This window comes from Hylaeus anthracinus, unplaced genomic scaffold (genome assembly GCF_026225885.1).
Source record: "Hylaeus anthracinus isolate JK02 unplaced genomic scaffold, UHH_iyHylAnth1.0_haploid 0, whole genome shotgun sequence".
Lineage (NCBI taxonomy): Eukaryota > Metazoa > Arthropoda > Insecta > Hymenoptera > Colletidae > Hylaeus > Hylaeus anthracinus.
Genome location: NW_026533254.1, coordinates 20191441 through 20212302, shown reverse-complemented (window position 1 = coordinate 20212302; position 20862 = coordinate 20191441). Strand labels below are relative to the sequence as shown.

At 42.1% G+C, this 20862-nt stretch overlaps 1 protein-coding gene across 1 annotated transcript in view; it reads left to right on the top strand.

Moving 5' to 3' along the window:
- LOC128894292 (proton-coupled amino acid transporter-like protein CG1139) overlaps positions 1 to 18566 on the top strand; it is a 21372-nt gene extending 2806 nt beyond the window's left edge. The window contains exons 2-7 of the mRNA XM_054155955.1: positions 15532 to 15612; positions 15698 to 15970; positions 16368 to 16722; positions 16812 to 16990; positions 17340 to 17524; positions 18165 to 18566. Of these exons, the coding sequence (XP_054011930.1) occupies positions 15532 to 15612; positions 15698 to 15970; positions 16368 to 16722; positions 16812 to 16990; positions 17340 to 17524; positions 18165 to 18409 (1318 nt within the window). The 3' untranslated portion in view covers positions 18410 to 18566. The remainder of the gene's footprint in view (positions 1 to 15531; positions 15613 to 15697; positions 15971 to 16367; positions 16723 to 16811; positions 16991 to 17339; positions 17525 to 18164) is intronic.
- Positions 18567 to 20862: the final 2296 nt, after the last annotated feature.

Here is a 20862-nt window from a genome sequence, read left to right as displayed (position 1 = left end):
TAACAAGGTGAGTAAATGACAAGATGGCAGGTAACGTGGTGACAACGTGACAGTGTGATAGGGAGGTAAAATAGCAAAATAGGAAGACGACAAGGTAACAAATGACAAACTGGAAAAATAGTAATCATAGCATGTCAATGTGACGAAATGGCAAGATGACAAGCTAACAGAGCGACAGATTGACAACATGATAGTCGCCATTACTCCACACCGTCTGTGTTTGATTAAAAACCAAATTCCTAAAGGTCCCGTAACGAAACCCTTTACCTTCGAGCCCATTAAACAGTGTCCCGTATACTCTGCGATCGTTCGAATAATAAAACATCGATGTTCGCCGTTAATTCGTAGAGCCTTCTTCAAAGGAAAGTGATTTCAGGGTCAGAAAAATGGAAACCGGAGATTATACAAAGCGGCACGCGGAAAGCTTTCACGGATCATTCGGCTCGATCGATCGTGGATAATTTAAAAACCACCCCATGCAGAAGTCGCTCGGGAAAAAATAAAAGACGAAGGGGCGAGGGGGCAGGTAGAGGAGAGATTCCTCACTTTTCGTCGAAACTCGATAGCCAAAATATTGAATTTCCGTCGAAAAGGGAGGATGGACGGTGCCCCTCGAAATCGGGGATGCAAGAGGTCGCACGACGAAGAGGGTGACTCTCACCGCCTTCCCCTTTATTCCTCACACGCGTCCCTCTTCTTGGTTTTCGTTGCGCGGCACGAGGGTGAGCGACGACAACCACGAGTTCCCTACGAGTTACTCAAGAAATCCCGCGGCGAGGCTCGATTCTAATCGATCCTTTGATTCCCCGTTTTAACTCTGCCCCGCGGGCACACCTTAACGAAGACGTTGCCCTCTGGTTGCCCTAGCGACGATGCGTCGCGTTTTTCTTTTTTTGGGAACGTTTCCTCTTTTATTGACGTCTATCGCGCGGCCTGTGGGAATTCTGGCAATTTTCGGCCCATTAACGAACGTGGTTCCAATCTGTGAGCGTTAGTTTCTATTTCTAGTTAAAGGTTTTCAAAAGGTTAGTTCTACAGTGACGTTACCCTTTAAAATATGAATTCGTCACAAAATAGCTTTTTGCTTGCGACAACAACTTATATATCCCTGCACGCATCGCCACGAAATCAGGATTCATCAGGTTTCTATAATTCGATGAAACGACGCCAAAACTCGAGTAGGAGGGACGGAACGTGCGAAAGAGAGCAAAGCAATGATCGTTAGCCTCGATACGTCGGACGTGAACGAGGAACCCTCGAAGAGGGACGCGAGGAGAGGGCGTGCAGCCGGGAACTGGCCGCAGCTTCCGGTTCGCTGGCACATAATTTCGTTACTTTTCACGAAATTGGATTAAGGGGTTCGTTAAGGGCGTATTAGCGCACGTTAGCGCGCTACACGATGACCCCGAACCGAATTACATTGTGGCGTTTGGTCAACTCTCAATGGGCCACGACCGGTCGCCCCGCTGCGTTCCGGAAATACCGCAGATTTCCACGTTTCCCTACTTTTCAATGTCTCGTTTTCCGCGGGAACGTCGACGGGAGTCCTCGAGACAACGATGCTTTGCCAAAGGTGAGAACCGACGCTCGAAATGGGGACTTGCGATTCAGAAAATCTCACCCCACCTTGCATCGATGCTTTCTTATGCAAGGCGCAGGGGCAGTGGCGAAACGTCGAACGGACATGAGCAAAATATTAGGTTGTCCGGAAAGTTCGTGCCAATTTCTAAGAAAAATTCAAAAACCCGTTTGAATTTTAATATATATATATATTTATTGAATTACATAGGTGCCATTTTGTTCCACAAAATGTTGCACCTTTCCACCTTTTAAGGGATGTATGGATGTTATTTATTTTCAACCACTTCGATATTATTCAGACCTGTATCACCTACCAAAAATCGACATGGACTTTCCGGACAACTCAATATTATTTTATTACAAATACTATGAAGAAACATGAAAGGAGAGCGAGTGATTTTGATTTATAATGGTGCCAAGTCGAATATTATTCGTCGTGCTTTATATTATTTTCAAATTGTAATTCTAATTATTTCAAACAGTACGAGGAAAAATAATAACAGTACGACCTAAAGAAAAATTCGTTCAAACCTGAAAATAAAACAGTGATCATTTTTTTTTATTAAATTGTATACAATTTCAACCCTCCTCGCGCCTACATAAATAAATACTACTCGAACCACCTTCTGAATCGTAGGATAACCACCGAGTAACCCTTTTCTTTCGTAGCTCGGTGCGATTGTTTAAATAAAAGCAGAGATCAAGAGAAGGGCGAAGAGTGCGGAGCGCGCAACCGCGGCACGCTGGCGACAGTTTTTGAAGTTCCCTTGGGGAACGCGGATGCCACGTTTCAGACGAGCTAACGCGAACGCCCGTGTTATGGGGTTGTCAAAGCAGAGACAGAATGACATCTCTATTATCACCAACGAACCATGAAGGAAGACAGACGACAGGGTTAGCAAGAGAAAGAGAAACGAAGGGAGGAGGCAAAGAGGTTCTGCGTAGAAACGCGTGCCACCCGAGATAACGGATCTCCCCGATGATAATCCTCCTTGGTGGCACCATAGGGCACATATGGTCGGACCCCATGACTGTTAAACAGATACATGAAGCCGCCGTTGTAAGACTTTATCGCGGATGATGCTCCTGACAATTCTCGTTTCTCCGATATTGGGAGCAGGCTGGACTCTGCTCTTTAAAATTCATATTTGGAGACTAATTTCTGGGATCGACACATTTCATTTAAATAATTAATTTAATTTAATTAAAACGAAACAGACTGTCCATCATTTTCCATGTAGTTATGTTTCACAGATTGTTCACAGATGCATCGAATATGAATAAATTCACGAATAAAAATGCGAATAACGTGTTATTAAGACAGTGTTATTCACATTTTTATTCGTAAATAGCGCGTTGTTCACATCTTATTTATATCATGTTTTTATTTATATTATCCAAGGTGCTTATACGTATCCCGGAGTTTCGTATACGTGTTTATTAACACGACTATAATGTTGTTTTACAATAGTAACAACAACGATTGTTTTATTTGCACAAATTACGTACTTTTCGTAATTACCCATTTGGTTGGCGTGAAAACGATTCCGTGCGGGCTAGCAAGCAATGTAAGTAAGTGATTAACGTTATTTAACGAATAACGCGTTGTTCGCATTTTTATTCATAAATTTATTCATATTCATGTTCACAAATCCGCGTCATGTGAATCTATTCATATTCAGATTTACAAATACGAATACCCCCATCTTTGATTTTAACATTGTTTGCTTGACTCGTGTACGTACCGTTTGTATACTATCATTGTCTTTCGAACAAATTCACAGCGTCTCACAGCGGATCATTCCACCCCAAAACTTAACCGTAAATCAATATCCTATAATTTGTATTTTTCTACAAATTTCGGATGCTTCGTACAGTACGATGTTCCGCGAAACAACGCGCGTCCGAGTCGCAAGCAACGTAGCACTCGTAAAGGAGGGTCGCGAGTATCGAATACTTGGGATCGCGGTACGTAAACAGCTCGTTATCGTCGGCGATCGTTTCTCGCAAACGTGTACGCACCGCGTACCCACGATCGGGTGGTCATGTCGATAATATCAGCAAGTGGAGCGGAAGATATAGCGAGAGAAAAGCGTGGAACAAAAAAATAAAGGGAGAGAGAGAGAGAGAGAATAAAAAAAAAAAAACGATTGCGCCGCGACGTCGAGGCAGGGTGTCTCGTGCAAGTTTTCGTGATGCCCCCCACGGGGGGGCGAGCCTCAACGGGGGCGCCGTTTCTGGACCCTGTAATTTGAAATCTTCTCAGGAAGAACCGGCTCCGGGGATCGCGCAAAGGGGTCCTAAAGGAGGATGGAAAAAATAACTGGCACCCCTCACGGCCGCAGCGCCTCCCCCCTTATTCTTCGGCGACAATGCAGCAAACTCCCGAGATATTCACCCTGCAATCAGGCCGCGAAGTCAAACGTTCTCAGGAACGTGTAATGAAAAAGGGCGTTAGCAGGCGATCGAGTCATTATTAAACCCTGGGATGGCTCCTCGATTCGCCGTCTCCACGGTTCACCTGAGCACGTCGCGAGCCTCGGCTTTGTTTCCATTCAACCCCTTTGCTCCTGTGGCTCCTCGGGTTTTCGGATAAAAATGTTGACCGCACGTGTCGAAAGTTTCATTAATGAAAATAGAATTGTCGTATGTACGTCTCTGTTCAGAAGTACACGCGTGCACACTTTTTAATTTGAAATAAACATTTAAACAAAGTTACGAATCTGGTTGATGAATATTATTAGATTGTCCGGAAAGTTTCTTTCGCGAGTTACACTCAATTACTTTCTGTAGAAAGTAACTCAATTACTTTCATAGATATTCATGTTGTAACAGTAATGGAGCAAAATGAATCGTGCACAATTCAGTAACGTAACGTAAAACATAAAATATCGTGCATGTATTACTTATTAGTAAAGCGAAAGAAACTTTTCGGACAACCTAATACCTATGTCTCTCTATTTAGTTCGCGTTGCATCGAAGAATTTATCTTATCGATAGTTTATTTAGTGTCTTGTCAGTTATAATAAAAAAAAAAAAAAACAATTCAGTTCTCTTTGAATTAACGAATCTGTCGTGAGATCTTACAATTGGTTAATAATACAGAAAACATACATAAAATATGCATAGTCTTAGCATTAGCATTAGCGTAACTAGTAGCATTTGTCTTCTATATTTTTGTATGTGCAAAATGAAATAACGATATTATTATGTTGATTGTAAAACATATTCATAAATGTCAGAAATGTCAGAAAGCAACAATATAATAAGTGAAAGTATGGACCAATCGTGACCATAAGAAGAAAATGGCACGAAACAAGAATTACCGTGACGAATGTCCGTCCAGTAGAAAGGAAAAGTGTTCGAATCGCGAAGTAATATCACGCTGGCATCGTGTGAAGATTCATCGTCGAGTGTCGAGGATCCGATAAGGCGGCTTTTAAAGTCCTTTAAAAAGCAATACATCGCCGAGGCGTCGGAGGGCGAAAGAGAGGGAGCTCTCAATAAATATCCCATGGATCCTGCTGGCACGTGACTCGCTTATCCTGCGATCTTAAATACTTGGCTGCGCGTGTCGGTCATCCCGATCATCGCATTAACTCGCACAAATGATCGTATGTTACAGCCGTTCCCGCGCGATATTTACAATATCAGGAGTGGCCAGGGAAAAAAAACGGCATTTTATTCATTTTGTTATTATGAGAAAAGATTGCTTCCCGCTGCGCTCTAAAATGCGAGAGGGACATTTAACGTGCTGAATTTTCTGAACGCCACGGATGAAAGAATCTGCTCGGTGCTTTGGAATCAGACGTTTGAATATTAGCTATTGAAATTGATTCCCTAACTTTGCATTCAATTAGGCTATAGACTCCGGGCTAGACTAGACTCCGGATGCTTATGCAAATTTATAGTTTCACAGATACAGAAAAAGAATTGGAATAAGTTAAAATAAAAATATCCCTTGTCTTATAAACGGCGCGATATGTGTAGATATTATTGCTGTTACTTTATATATTTTTGCATTTGTGTATATTTTCACGGATTTTTCCATATTTCCAATTGGCGTAAATGAACGAACATCTGCAGCATTATATTTTATATATCAACCGTTGTTTAAGTAGAAATAGTTGCATGTAGTTTCGTTACGTTGAAATTCCTAGAGATGTATTCCAATCAGGTTGAGACTTGGGTTGTACGATATACAGGGTGTCGCAAAAGTCGTGTAGGAGCCGGAAATGGGGAGTAGCTGAGACGATTCTGAACAACAATTTCCTTTGTAAAGATGTCGGATAGGGCTTCGTTAAGGAGATATTAAGAGAAAACCCCGACCAATCAGAGCACGCGTATACCTTCGGAGCGGCTGTGGTAGCAAAGCGGCCATTTTTGCAAAGGAAATTGTTGTTCAGAATCGTCTCAGCTACCCTCCATTTTCGGCTCCTACACGAGTCTTGGGACACCCTGTATGTATAGAAGGTCGGTACTTGAACGTAGCAAAACATCAAATAAATATTAGTATTTAAACAACAACTATACATCCTTGTTTGTCTTTTCAATTTGTATTAAGGCCACTTACCTTACCTAAAAAAAATAAAATGGCTGCTCAGTTCTCCTTAAACCTCAGACTTAACTACCTCAGGTCTCCATTAATTTCCTTCGAAGTTTCCAACAGAAGCTGCCACAAAAATGTCAACATTTCCATTTAGAATAGAAACGTCAGTATTTAACATGATAACTGGCCAGGATTTTGGGAAACCGGATAAATATAAAAGCAACACCCGCATCTCGGCGGGGCATACGCATATGCGACGGACGATATTACAAAATTATCGGGACGTCAATGTTATCGGCGCCAGGCCTGCAGAGGACGTAGATACACGTACCGATACGTTCGGTTGGTATAATGGTTCGGGGCCCCCCTACGTGAAATGCAAGTTCCCCATAGAATAGATGTCCCCCTCCCGTGCAGGTCTCCGGTGTCCGAGATAATGCGATAACGAGGTTTACTACACGACTACCGCCACTGTGCGTATATTTGCCGGGCGAATCGATTGACGTCGGTGGCCACACGGGAAATAAATCGTCCGACCGGCAAAAATTCTCGGTCCAATCACGCGCGACCCATTCCAGCCGGCAGCGTGAAATTCCGCTCGAAAGTGAAAACGTAATCGCGCTCGTTTACAATTTCACGAATTCGCGAATTTCTCGCGGCTCGCGAGCCTTGCTGGGATTTCGAGGCAGGGAATCGAGAAATCGAGAGGCCAAGATGCCGAGAAGCCGGAATTTCGGCTCCGTTCGAGGGATTACCGAGGGCAATTTTTACGACTTCCAGTCTCTTAAGTATATTCTTTGACAGGGGTGGGTGATATTTGTAGAAACAATATTTTAAATACCGTTTTAATTGCGATTGAAGAATATCTTTTTCCATCGTTCATTTTATGAAGATTCTTATCGAAGATTCTTCGTACAAGTATTCATTGAAGAACTACATCGAATGTATGTTTATGATGCAGAGGAAAAGTACTTCGTTCAAGTCGACTTCGAAAAAGGAGGAGGTTATTCGACTCGATATGTATATTTTGTTTACACTATGATTTAGTAGAATGATATATTCCGGACTATGGTACGAATGTTTTCAGTGTTTTTCGAATAAAATATTATTCGAAATATCATCTAAGAAATTATCGATGTCGAATAAAATGTCGTTTAAAACAAAAAAATGCATGATCTGAAATAAAATATTTATTTACTATTTAAAATACGTATTTTGCCCAGCTCTGTTCTTTGATATTTTCCAAGTGGAAATGTTTCGACAGATCGAGTAAGAAAGATACATATATCCCAATGTTTCTTAATTCTACTTTTTAAGACTCGAACACTTTCAGTGTATATTCTCTAAACTCAAGTTACGCTGTTCGAACGGGTGCATATAATGGTCAGACCATATTTCTCTCGAGGTCACTTTTTAAAGAATAATGTTGCATCTTGCTGCATTACGCTATTGTACGTTGTATTATGGTCTGTGATTTTTGAATACTCTGTATTTTGCAGTATCGTGCTCTATTTAGATGGAATATCATGTATAATACTATATTTTGCCATATTATACTGTGTAGCCATATGAAGAATAATATCGTATCTTGCCGCATTATGCTGTTATACATTGTATAGGGTTGTCCGGAATGTCCATGCCGATTTTTGATAGGTGGCGCAGGTCTGAATATGTCGAAATGACTGAAAACAAATAACATATACATATGTATATGTACATCTCTTAAAAGGTGGAAAGTTTGTGGAACAAAATGGTACCTATGTAATTCAATAAAAATATACATATAAATAAATGTATATCACGATTCAAATGTGCGTTTGAAGTTTTCTTAAAAATTGCCACGAACATTCTGGACAACCTAATATCGTGTGATTTTCGAATACTCTGCATTTTAAATGCATAAACATCCGTCAAATGATTATAAACGGTACCGATAAGAGAGCGGAGTAATTTCAAGCAGAGGGTTGCGCAGGGAACAACCAGAAGGGTTGGCTAGAGGAGCTCGCTGCCGAATCCCAGTGTGGACTCGTTAAAGAGGGTGTTTAAAGAGGAGGAACGTTCTTTGTGCATAAACTGCAGAGATAGCCGACTGGTAGTAACGTGAAAAGACGAGGAGACGTATTATTAACCAGGCGAGGATAGCACGCGACACATAGGCTCGGGGACCAGGGCGAGACGACGAGCAGTCGAGTGAAAATCACAACAGGGGATCAGACACGCGTGTTCCTTTGACGGCGATCTCGTACAGAGGGATGATCCTCTCATCTCGCCGACAACATCTTCGGATACGTCCTTATGGCTCGCTTCGCGAATACTTTCGTTTCGTCTCCGTCGGGACGAGACCTGGTCAACTCCCTCGGAAAAGATTAAGTTTCATAGAATATGCTGCGCTCAAGAAGCTTGGAACGTCAAGAAACGAACAGAAATCACTTTTTTTCTTTTTTTAATAAAATTTAAACCATACCGAACAATTCTGTGCAATCGGAATTTAATTTAGAGCACTGGAGTGATCAAAAAAAATTCTCGTTGCACGGAACTGTTCAGAATTGGTTAAATTTTAATTAAAAACAAAAGCGATTCTTTTCTCCATTTTCGATGTTCCGAGCCTTACCTACGACCAATTCCGAACCCTACGTTTCGTGTTGTCGTTTGACTCTTTATTCTTGGCTATAGAAGGCGCGGATATTACGATATTTCTCTATTTGAATCAACGTAATAGCATCTCCATTCAAGAAACTGTCAACCCCCAAGTTTCTTGGGGGTCCTTGGGAAACTTGTTCAAATAATCTGACTATTTCGATATGTTGTAAATAATGAACACACGCGAAGAGACTTATTCAATAGATATATAAACACAAAAGATGTGATATACATAAGTACGTGGTTAACGCTTGATTGCGTCTGTGCGACTGACTAATTTCGCGTAACTCGGCCTCGTGGCCCGCGTTGGTAGCGTACACAGCGACCCAATCGTACGTCACTCGTAACTAATACGTAATTTACCGACCATCGCGATATATCTTCCAAGCATCCTTAAATCAAAGCGAGTCTTATTTTCTGTAAGGTATCGCACGTGTATCACAGATGTTGATATTCAGATTGCGAAACCGAATCGAAGAATCTCTCTTCCCGATCGTCGTCGAATCTATCCGATCGTCGCGACGCGAGTAACGCGACGGCTGAAAAGCGCGCGAAGTAAATTTTAACGGGGTAAACAGAGCGGCTCGCTATAACGGGATTATACAGGAGCGTTAATCCTATTCGTATTGTTTTTTCCGGTAGATCGTGCGCGAACGAGCTGCGTTTGCAGCGCGCAGAAATTATTTGTCGCGCGCGAGGGCTTGAGGAGAGCGAGAGAGCTCTATATTTTTTTGTCCCTCGTGGAAAAGGGGTGAAAAAAAGGAATGATGAAAAAAGGAAGAGCAGAAAGAGCGAGAGAGGGGTGTGGGGGTGGATTGGTTGAAAAGAGAGAGAAAGAGAGAGAGAATTGGACGGGCGTTTGGCAGACGCAACCTTGCGTGTGCGTGAGGCGTTTTTAATGCATGTTACCCGGCGGAACCGCAATCCGCTTTTGCGGCGAGAGTCGCTGCCGCCCGCAGCCAGCAGCCAACCCACTGGTTGCCAGTTTCCGGTAACGCGCTTTGGCGCAAACTGCCAGCCACGCCTGATTTCGAAATTGCAAAACATTTTCACACTCTTATGGTTCCGACGCCACCGCAGTCCCTGTGTTTCTCTGCCTCTTTACTCGTCCGTCGGCTATTTTTTTTTGTTTGTATTTTTTTCTCTCGTGTCCTTCTTTTTCTTTTTTTGTTTTTTCGTTTTTTTCCCTTTCCGCTTGTATACTCGCAATTCCCGCGGGTCCGACGCTCGCTGTCAAAGCCCGTACGCGCGAGACGAAACTCGCGTCGTTACAACTGAATTCGGAGGACGACAAGGTTTTACGACAAGGTAGGAGTTGGAGGAGGGAAGCGATCGGGCCGCGAAAACGAGCGAAATCTTTGTCTAAATCGACATTTTTAGGACGGAGTATTTCGATCAAGATGTACGCGTTCGTTCGAGGGTTATTTAATCGTGGAACAGTACGTAAGAGTATTATAATAATTTATGGATCTAATGAATTTTCTTTTTCTTTTTAAATATCGGTTTAATATTTTATTTTAGCGAAAGAAAGAAATAATAATGGGAACTCGGGTGTATAATTTACAAAGTATCACGTCCAATTAAAAATCGAGGCCGATTCAACAAATTTCTTTTTCCAGTCGAGTACTCCAAAGCCCGAGAGCCCGAATTACTAAAATTAAATCCCGAAAACCGTTTGAGCTCTCATCGTTTAATTTGTTCAGTTCATTCCTCGCTTTGTTAGGAATAAATTTCAATCGATTTCCGTTGTAATTTGTAATTCGTACGAATTAACGCATAAACTGGAAGTAAAGTCTGGGTGGTCTACCAAGCTCGCCTCTGTTTATTTTAAATCAACTGCTAGTAACAAATATCTCGTTAAAAAATGAACAAGGAGACTCCTTGTTTCAAACCTAAGCTACTCCTCCTTATTTTGATACAACTAATACACCATATTATATAAGATAGGTACACCTATGGATATAGCAAACCACGACTATAACAATATACTTTGCACTATGCGAATGCTCATAGATTTTAAAATTGTCGATAGTGAAATTGAATGTCCCACGATACTGGAACTATTGAAAGTTAATAGTCCAAGTAGGCAACGTCAAAGCAGCGATATTTTTTACACTGATCCATATCGTACCTCAATTGCGAAACAAAATTGTGTTACGAGAATACGTGCGATGGCTATACAGCCTTAACACGTCGACTGCCAAACAAATATTCCCGAAAATTTCTACTAGGATCGAATATTATTTACGCTATCGGAGACTACATAATCAAACATTTATCGTGGTATTTAGTTTTGTAACTTCATCGAAATTCACGATTTTCATTTAAATTCGTTGCCTTTGTCGCTCAACGTTTAAAATTATTTATTTTTCCAGTGGAAAGCACTGTCAACGTGTTGATATGTCTGTTGATCTTTTTTATGACTCATCTTTAGCATTTAAAAGGTCAGTCGTTGCAATTGTGCAGACGCGCAATCGAGTTCGAACACGTTACGTTATAAGATACCGTAATCGTTCCCATTTTTGTTTCGTTTTTCTTGTCGTCGTTGTTGTTACATTGTACTTGATATCAAGGGCAGATTACCCGTAAAATAAATAAATAAAGTATTATATTAGGAAATGAACAAGGATACTCCTAATTGCCATACTTATTCCCTTATTTCTCGAGGTAGCCAGTATCTCATAAAGAATGTAGCTGGACCGGTTTCGCGTTGGACCACTGAAGACGGGACGAGGTTAAAATTCGAGATCAGCGCGTCGCCAGTCAACGGTGGACCGATCTCCTGTTTAATTGTCAAGCGTTTAACGAAATTCGGCTCGCGGCGACAAGAGGCGAAGGAACGGAGCGTTAGAGGGTCGTGTCATTAAATTATTCCGGAACGTGAGCCCAACGGGTGTCCTCGATCAGTTTCTGTGCGTGATTCGACAGATGAATAACCCGGGAACATCTGACACGGTTCGCGACTTTTAATCCTGCTCGATAGCTGTCGAATTAGATTCTACATTTACTGTACTTTACCAATTTTCTGTCCAAGTCAATTACGGGATTCGAGTATTATTAAGAATTCGTTAAAGAATGATTAGAAACAAAAAGTGTCAAGTCTCGAGACGAAACTATAATTCTGTAGAAATTTTCATGAGTTTTAGACTAAAGCCCAACGTGTTAGGGAGACTTGATATTTGGTCGTGTTAACACTTTATCTACCGGGTTATTTAGAAACAGTCTTTAATTCAAAAAAGAATTTTCCACAGCAGCATATGCCAATCTAGGCTGACAATAATTCCTCCATACTGTTACCGATTACAGCGAAAGCCAAGTCTGTTTCCAAAAACTGAACATTGTTCGTAGACAACCATCGATACAGTAAATAAATATAGTAAATAAATTCGAGAAGCTAAATACTGGAATTAAGAAGCCTATAAATAGGCTCCCAGTAAATAAAGTGTTAATGTGCTTTCCTCCTTTAATATCGAAAGAAACTGTTCCACAGGCAGCCGAGAGGAAAGCGCAACTTGTTATCCAAATTCGTTTCTCTCGACACCCCGGATCGGGCTCGATTTTCACAGTGGCGCGTGCAAAACGTTCAAGTACTCTCCAGGACGTCGGAATTGACCAGAAGAACGCGCTCCGAGTCACTGACTCCGAAAAACGATCCTTCAGCGGTCGGCGAATAGTGAGCGTGCGCGCGAGCGTGTCGGCAAACAGAATCGCTCGGTGGAACGGCATCGAGCCCCGGGGTTGCCTCTTCTCTTCGTGGCCGATGAACACGTTGTCCCCCGAGCCTCGTTTTGCGCGCAAAAAACGTCAGCGGCAAGAAAATTCCAATGATTTTTCGAACGGGACCGGTTAATCGAAGGCTTTTGCGCGTTGCGCCACTTCCGTTTTCATTTCCATTTCGACAAATTCTCGATTCCCGATATACACGCGCGTGCCAGACTGCGTTCCTGTGCAGGCCGTTTTCCATTTAAGGTAGTTGTTTCTCGACGGTCGCGTTCCGAGATATAATTGGAAACTGTTTCCAAAGTACAGGACATTTCGATTTAAATCGAACAAATTCGCGCGAAAATCTGCACGTTCCACGAGGGTCTGTGTTAACGTTACAAAATACTGATATCGTTTTTCATCAAATTGGGCACGGTCGACAATTGTTAGTTTTCTTTTTTTAATGGTTCATAATCTCGGTTCTTATAGCATATTAAATTTTCAGCAATTTTATAAATTGCGTTTCGATTTAAACTGGAAGAGTTCCGTAAGGATCTGTATCAGAATTACAACATTTTTGTATGAGCTTTCATGAAACGATGATGGTGAATTTATATCGAAATCCTACATCAAATATTAGGTCGTCCCATAAGTTCGTGCCGAAGACTGTGTCGAAATTTAATAAAAATTCACAGAAATTTTCTAGTAACGCTATAATGACTATCCGAGAGAGGTGAGAAACTGTTGTGAAAGGAGACAGATTATCTTTTCTTGTGACACTGAAGAGTATGTTTCGCATATTAATTTGAGAAACAGAAGTATAAATGGCACGAACTTTTAGGACGACGTAATAAATCCACGGTGCAGCTAGCTTAAGTGAAAAAGGTGGCCAGTGACGATTTCGTAGGAAAAGGTGGAGAGGTAGCTGATTGGACACGAAGCTGACGATACGAAGTAACTCTAGTGCTTAGACTCAAACTATATATCGAACCAGAAAATAATGAAGTTCCAAAAATTTTTCTCTAGTTCTGGTTTCTCTCCTGCCCCCTCCGCGTGCCGCTCCACTTTTTATACCAAGACTCCGCGGTTCCTTTGGCCGTTTCGTCCACGTTTACCAACAACGGTAATTACTCGGGTACTTCCCCCCTTTCGCGCGATTATGATGGACGAGTGAGCTGGAAACTCGACCACGTGCTCGCGAATTTATTCCAAGAGGCCACGATCGGTCGGATCTGTCGAAAAAAATAGAGAGAGAGAGAGAGAGAAAAAGAAAGAAACGCATGGAACGAGGTGAAAAGCCGGCGAAAGGTGGGGTCTAAAAGGGAGAAAAAGAGAAAGAAGGAAGGAGAATTCGTACCATTTGGTCCGGATTCGACGTCGGTTAACGCAGCGGGGTTACCGCGGACGCCTCGGCGGACACATTGAGGGCGCCCGCTCGACTTGATAATCGCTTGCCATTCATACACTTTTCATTGGATTGCGATTGAGCATTAAGAAACCAGAAACCCGAGGGCTACGTTGCACCAGGTCCCGCGTATTAGCATTAGGAGGCATCATCTCGAGTGTAAACACTGCATGAGCACCGCGGATTTGGTCACAGTCTAGCACCGCGGGACATCGTCCCTCCTCGCGTGCACCACCTAAAGCTGCGTCGACGTTACGTACGATTCCCCCACCCTTCGCTTCGGTGAGTTATGGATTTTACAATTTTAAACATTTCGGATATCGTGGTAGGGAGGTTAAATAAATAAATGAATAGCCTGGCCGGAAACACGCGAGAACACTCGGTCAGCGCGAATCGAAACGAAACAGAAACGTCCAGCGGTAAATTTGACGAAAAGTCAATATCAGGTCGACCCTGAGGCACACACACACACTCCGACCGAAAGAGGATCTCGCAATCTGCTGACGCGAAGAGTCTCTCTCTATCCCGATCCTGTCAGGAGCCAGTGAAAAGAAAGCGGTTTGTCGTCGGCCTTAACTGCGATCCACGGTTAAAGCTCACGCCGATGATCCCTTTTATCCAATCCGTGAGGAGCCGCGAGGCGTTAAATCCCCCGGGAAAATCTCCGTAACTGAACTCGCGTTCCGGCTAAGTCGGTCAGCTCGGTCCAGCCGAGCGAGAGGATCACAATACCGTCACCTACCGGGGAATCACCGGTATCCTCTTCCCGTACCTCCTCCCCCCCCCCCCCTTTCGACTAGCTGGAAAATTAGTTGCGCGAGAAATTCATGTTAATGCACGTGTAATCGTCGCCAGTTGTCCGTGAGAAAAAGGCCGACGCGATGAATCGCCTGGAAGAATTCGACGCGGTCGCATTAGCAGCTTCTTCGGGACGAGGATTCCTCGAGGTAAGGACGTTTTCTGGCCCAGCGAATGGGCGACCAAGGGACCAGCGAATTTAGTCGTCTATTAGGATCGTTTGCTCGAGAATAATCGTTTACTTTCGCGCTATCGGACAAGTTCAGACCGTTGGTGTAGGCTTTTACTGAGGAATTCTTTGCTGCGTGTAGTTTTGCGCGTTTTTCGGGATTTTGTTCGGGCGCGATGGTTTGATTTCGTGGAGAAGGTAGTAGATTTCATTTTTACGGTTAGTCCTGTTGCGTGTGAATGCATTGAATTAATAGGATTGCCAGTGGTGGACTTTTATCGAGGTGGATCGGGGCTGATTGTATTCCTGTCGCTGCAGTTATGTGAGTCGATGCTTACTGAATATCTTTTTCGATTGCAAAAATATTTACGTGATCCTTATTTATAAGGGACTTTTGTTATCTTATTAACAAACCTTATCCTTACTTATTTTTGAGAGATGAAAGAAGGTTATAGAAACATGATCGATGATACGTTTATGATTAAATTGAACATGAATTGTTTTCACCGAAAGTTAGCACTGGAGAACGATATTACTTATGGATTGACCTAATCGAAATGAAAATCTCGAAGGTCCTTTTGAAAAAATACTGGTCTACTCTCTCTAAACTCCCCCTGTATTTCAGTGACGATAAACATCTCCCTTCTAATCATATCTATCCTCTAATTGCATCCCTTTCGTATTTAGGGCTGGAAGAGGTGGAAGCCAAGAGCAATCAAACGACGATTATGATCCTTACGCGCATCGCGAAACTCTGAAACCAGTCTCGTATGATCAACCGCTGAATTTTCACGAGAACGTTAGCGCAAACGCGGATCTCGCTAATTCTCGCTAAATCGTTCGCGTATTTCAGCGACTTCGGATCGTTGGCGACTCTGGTGAAGAGCGCAGTCGGGACAGGGCTGTTCGCGATACCGAACGCGTTCTCCGACGTTGGTTTGTTTATTGGAATAGTTGGCACGATTCTAATGGGCATGTTCATTACGGGATCCCTTCAAATCCTCTTGAAAATTCATCAGACGATGTGCATCAAACTGAAGAAACCAATTCTGAATTACGACGAGGTGGTCGTCGCTAGTTTGACGATCGGGGTTAGGAAACCTTGGCTCTCTGCGCGGGTCGCGACGTTAGTACATTTAAATCGAATTTATTTAGGCAGGATATAAACATTTTCACCAGGGTACAATTTCTCATTTAAATCCCTATTAATTTCTGTCTAACCTATTTCAATTCATTAATTACGCTCAATAGTAAAAATACTTTTCAATGAAATTGTATTAGTATAGTAGCTACGTGAATTTGGTTACAGTGAATTAATTTTCACGTATATACTGTATTTAAATTCATGTAAAAAATCGAGAGGCTCGAACAGATACGCTTATTACAGTGTTTCGGAAACATCCTGTACAATTAATTTTCTTAATTGCACCTGTACTTGTTAATATTCTTCAATGACAATTTCTCACGTTGATTCTACTTTCCACTTACATTCTCATTTGTTCATTATTTTCTTTTCTTTGCAGATTCATGGTCGACGTGATCATGTTAACGTGTTACATGGGCGTCGGCGCAGTGTATGTAGTGTTCGTATCTGGAGTGATTCAAGAATGCATCGACACTGGGAAAACGATCGATCAAGGATATTATGCGTTGATGTTCTTTCCTATTTTCTTTCTAATGAACATGATGAAACATTTGAAGGACATGGCGAGTGCAGCCATCGTTGGGAATGTGTTACTCTTTTCAGCGGCTCTGATCGGTACAGTGTACGCGTTGAAGGACGGCATTGGAGAAAAGTGGGTCTGGGTCAGTCCACGTATCGGTCTTTACCCGAAATTTATTGGGACGGTTTTCTTCAGCATGGTTTCTCCGGGAGTCGTGAGTTTGTGCGATGATATCGGTTTAGACTCCTAGAATCCGAAAATTGTAAAGGCCCGGACTCCAACAACTTCGAATTTACTTTACAGATATTAGCGATAGAGCACGAAATGGAAACACCTTGGAACTACACGAAATTATGCGGAGTGCTCCATTGGGGTATGACGTTCATAACATTGCTGCACGTTCTTGTCGGTGCTATTGGTTACTTGAAGTGGGGCACCGATGCTTTAGGAAACTTCATTCGAAACCATCGCGTAAACGACGTGTAAACATTTTCTCTTCTGTTTTAATTGTCAGAATTAAGTATGTTACAGTGAAAGTTGTAACGATAGCAAATGGTAAGACTGGGATGAATGTCGTCATATGACGACTTGTAATGATTATGACGATTTATGATGGCTTATAATGACTATGACGATTTCTGATGGCTTATGTTAGCTTATGATGATGACTTATTATGACCATGACGATGTATGACGAGTTATGATGATGATTATGACGATATATGACGGCTTAGGATAACGATTATGACTGCTCATGACACTTATGATGATTCTGACGATTTACGACGTCTCATAACTTTCCAATACTAATAAGTAACATTATTTTGACAGAGCAACCGTGGCTGCCCTGTCGATGCAAGCTATAGCGATATATTTCACGTACGGATTACAATGCTACATGCCAATAAATATATTATCAAACGCGTACGTGCTCCCAGCCCTCGAAGAGAATATTTGTAAAGGAAGTCCGTTCGTCTGGGACCTGATTGTTCGTTTCGCCGTCAGCCTCGCCACATGTACACAGTTCTACTTTTAAAATCGCGTTCCTATCTGTGAAATGATTTCAATCCAGTAAAAATAATCAAATGAAAGTTCTAGTCGACAGTCCTCTCGCCTACACCAAGGATAATTTCACTCCAAACAGAACCTCTTCTCCTATCCTTCTTCATCCCTACACCTCCACCTTTTTCTCTTTCATATTTTCAAGGTAAACTCGGTGGAAGTTTGCTCGGCTGCAACAGATTGAAACTCTTCTCTCTCGAGCGGGCAACTTGGCGGAATCGATCAATCGATCCGATTGCAGTCCATCACGAACTCAGATATTACGAAAGTTCCCGAATCTACTTTCGCAAAATTTAGTATAGATAGCCCAGTTTCAGCCGTAACTTGACGTAACGAAACTCTCTTGGCGCGAGTATTCATCGCTCTAATAAGGAACGGTTGATTAGGTCGAATTTCGAGCTTTCCATTGATTCTTTCTGGAAAGAAAGAAGTAGAGCCGATAGTTCAAACTTGTCTCTTCTTTCGTCTTATTATTATTTCTGTGTCGTGTTTTAAAACCACAAATTTAATAACATTTTTTATTATCAAAATACTCGCCCCGGACTATGGGGCCACGAAGACGACATTAATAAGAGCAGGAAAAAATATTTGCAGGTTTGTTGGCAGCATCGATACCCAAACTCGACCTATTCACTGGCCTGGTTGGATCTATCTGCATATCGACTTTGTCTACGCTAATTCCAGTCGCTCTGTACATTCTCGTGTATTATGGCAACTATGGATCGCGAAAATGGAGACTTATCTTAGGGCTATCCTTACTGTTCATTGGACTCGTCATCACGCTATGTGCGGTCGTAGTCAATTTAACCCTGATCGTTCAATACTTTGCACAGAAGTAACGTATGAACACGTCGTGATATACTATATATTATACTAGAAACTGTGTATGTACTGTTAAAAACGTGTATGAACAGACCTGAGCGTATTTCAAATGAAATGAAAATAAGAAATTACATTATAAATTTAAAAAAAAAAATGATGTTCACTTATTAAAGACCGATAGTGCATTCTCTAGATTACGATATATTACGACTTATGGTGACTTACGATGATTATAACGATTTATGATGACTTGTTATGATAATTATGGCAATATATGACAATTTATGACGACTTGGACCGATAGTGCATTGTCTAGAAAATCCCACCACTTCGACCTACGTACTTACCCACAACCCCATCGAGCCAACGCGAAAATCCTCAGGGAAAAAGGCTCGTCTCACATAACGAAGAAGGGAAGCTTGCAAAGCGATGCATAATCGCGTCAGATCATCCAGCCGTCGGTGGCCGAGGCTTATCGCTTATCTCTACACGGGCGCGGATAGGTGGACGCAGATGTGGAAACGCAGGTGTGCGCGTGTGGGTGCGTACGAGTGTCAAAGTTAGCTGGTTGGCGAACCAGCGCCGGGGGTGGGTGCTTCCATCCCCACGAAAAGGAACGAAAGCGGAGGCAGCAGCGAGAAGAGAGTCGGCGGCGGGACACAGAAGGGTGCATCCGTCGCACAGGGTGAGGACACAACCCCTTTTAGTGGCCACCACTCTCTTACCCTAGCCGTCACCCTCTGTCGTTCTTCCTCGCTCGAGCCTGCTACTACAGACTGGCTACGGCTGCCCGTTCATCCGTTTGCCAGTTCAAGGTGGTTGCGTTCATTACCAGAGGATATACAGGCTGGTGTGGGATTATTGAATGGCCGCGATTCTGCTCGTCAGGTATTAATATGGGAAACTTTCCCTCGAAAAATTAGGTACTCGGGATTTTTTGGATTAGAGGAAGACTAGAAAGTTGGATGTTGATGAAGAAAGTTTTTTTCATCTAAGGATGCTTAAATTTAAATTTTATGGAGATTGGTAGATTGTAAAGGAGGTAAATTGAAGTGAATCAAGGAATATTTGGTTCGAATCAAATGGTTGTCAACGTAATTCAGCGTTGTTACTCCAAACCACAAAATGGATGTGCAAACTTTTAAGTAAATTAAACTGCTACAACCAGTCACGGTCTGATTCAAAATAACGAGGTGCGCTTATATTTTTAACAATTATTAAATCATCAATCAACTGCTATAACCAGTCGTAGTCAGTTTGATTGTACCAATTATGAATTACTGATAGCGAACGTCTAACATTTCATCGTTTTATGGCTAAGGAAAAAAAAAAGAGACAATTCCTTGGCACCTGTTCGCGTGAAACGAAGTGATTAGGAGAGGATTATGGACGCAGTATATTATTGAACGAGCACGTGCGTCTCTCTTGCGGTGTAAGTAACGAGTCGACGACAGAGTGTCCCCGAGGTTTTTTTTCCTTTTAATTGGTACAAGCGTTGGCCATCCCTTGAACGAAATTGCAAGGATTAGCCGTAGGTTCTGGTGCACGTGCACTTAAATGCTCGCTAATTGCCCGACAGCGAGTCCTCTAAGTTTCTCTAATAAGAAGCTTTGACGATTTCAAAAGCGGACCTCGTTACAGAGACCATTTAACGAGTTATCGAAAATATGTCTGTTCGTGAAAAATCGTGCCAATTAACCGCTCGTAACATCGGAACATATTGGAATTTTTTATTCGAAATAAAAAATCGGGTACATATTTTTGAATAGTTTTTGTTGTGAATAGTGAATATTTGTTTCCTGGTGTGGCGCCATTATCTTGCTCTATTGCCTTTTGTTTTTGCGCGCACATAGTCATAAGTCTTTTTTAACCGACTTCGAAAAGGAGTAGTTTACTCGATTCGACATGTATATATATATATATGTATCGACAGTATAGGCCGGTCGGTAGCATAGGCCCCGCAGGCGCTCCTCCGGCATACTCGCGCTCTGATTGGTCGGGAGTTTCTGTTTCGCTACGGAAAAATTGTTTCAATCCCCCCTCCCCCGGGGAACAAGCCTTTTCAAGGACCTCCAACGTTTTTGGATCATCCTGTATATTGCTCATAACTGTTGTTATTGTATGAAACCTCCTGATTATAGATTGCCACTAAAAAGACTGAAATAAAATAATTTTTTGGAAAAAAATTTAACCAACTTCAAAAAAGGTACAGTGAAAAGTATGAAATAATTTCTAGTTAATTTATATGAATACGCACTAGCTCTAGATATAATTGTTTAAAAGTATAGGGAAATGCAGTGAAAAGCATGAAATAATTTCTAGTTAATGTATATGAAACTGCATTATGGACCGAACACTCTACATTACCGGCAGAGCACTCAACATTACCGACAGAGCAATCTGCATTACCGACAGAGCACGCTACATTACCGACAGAGCAATCTGCATTACCGACAGAGCACTCCAAATT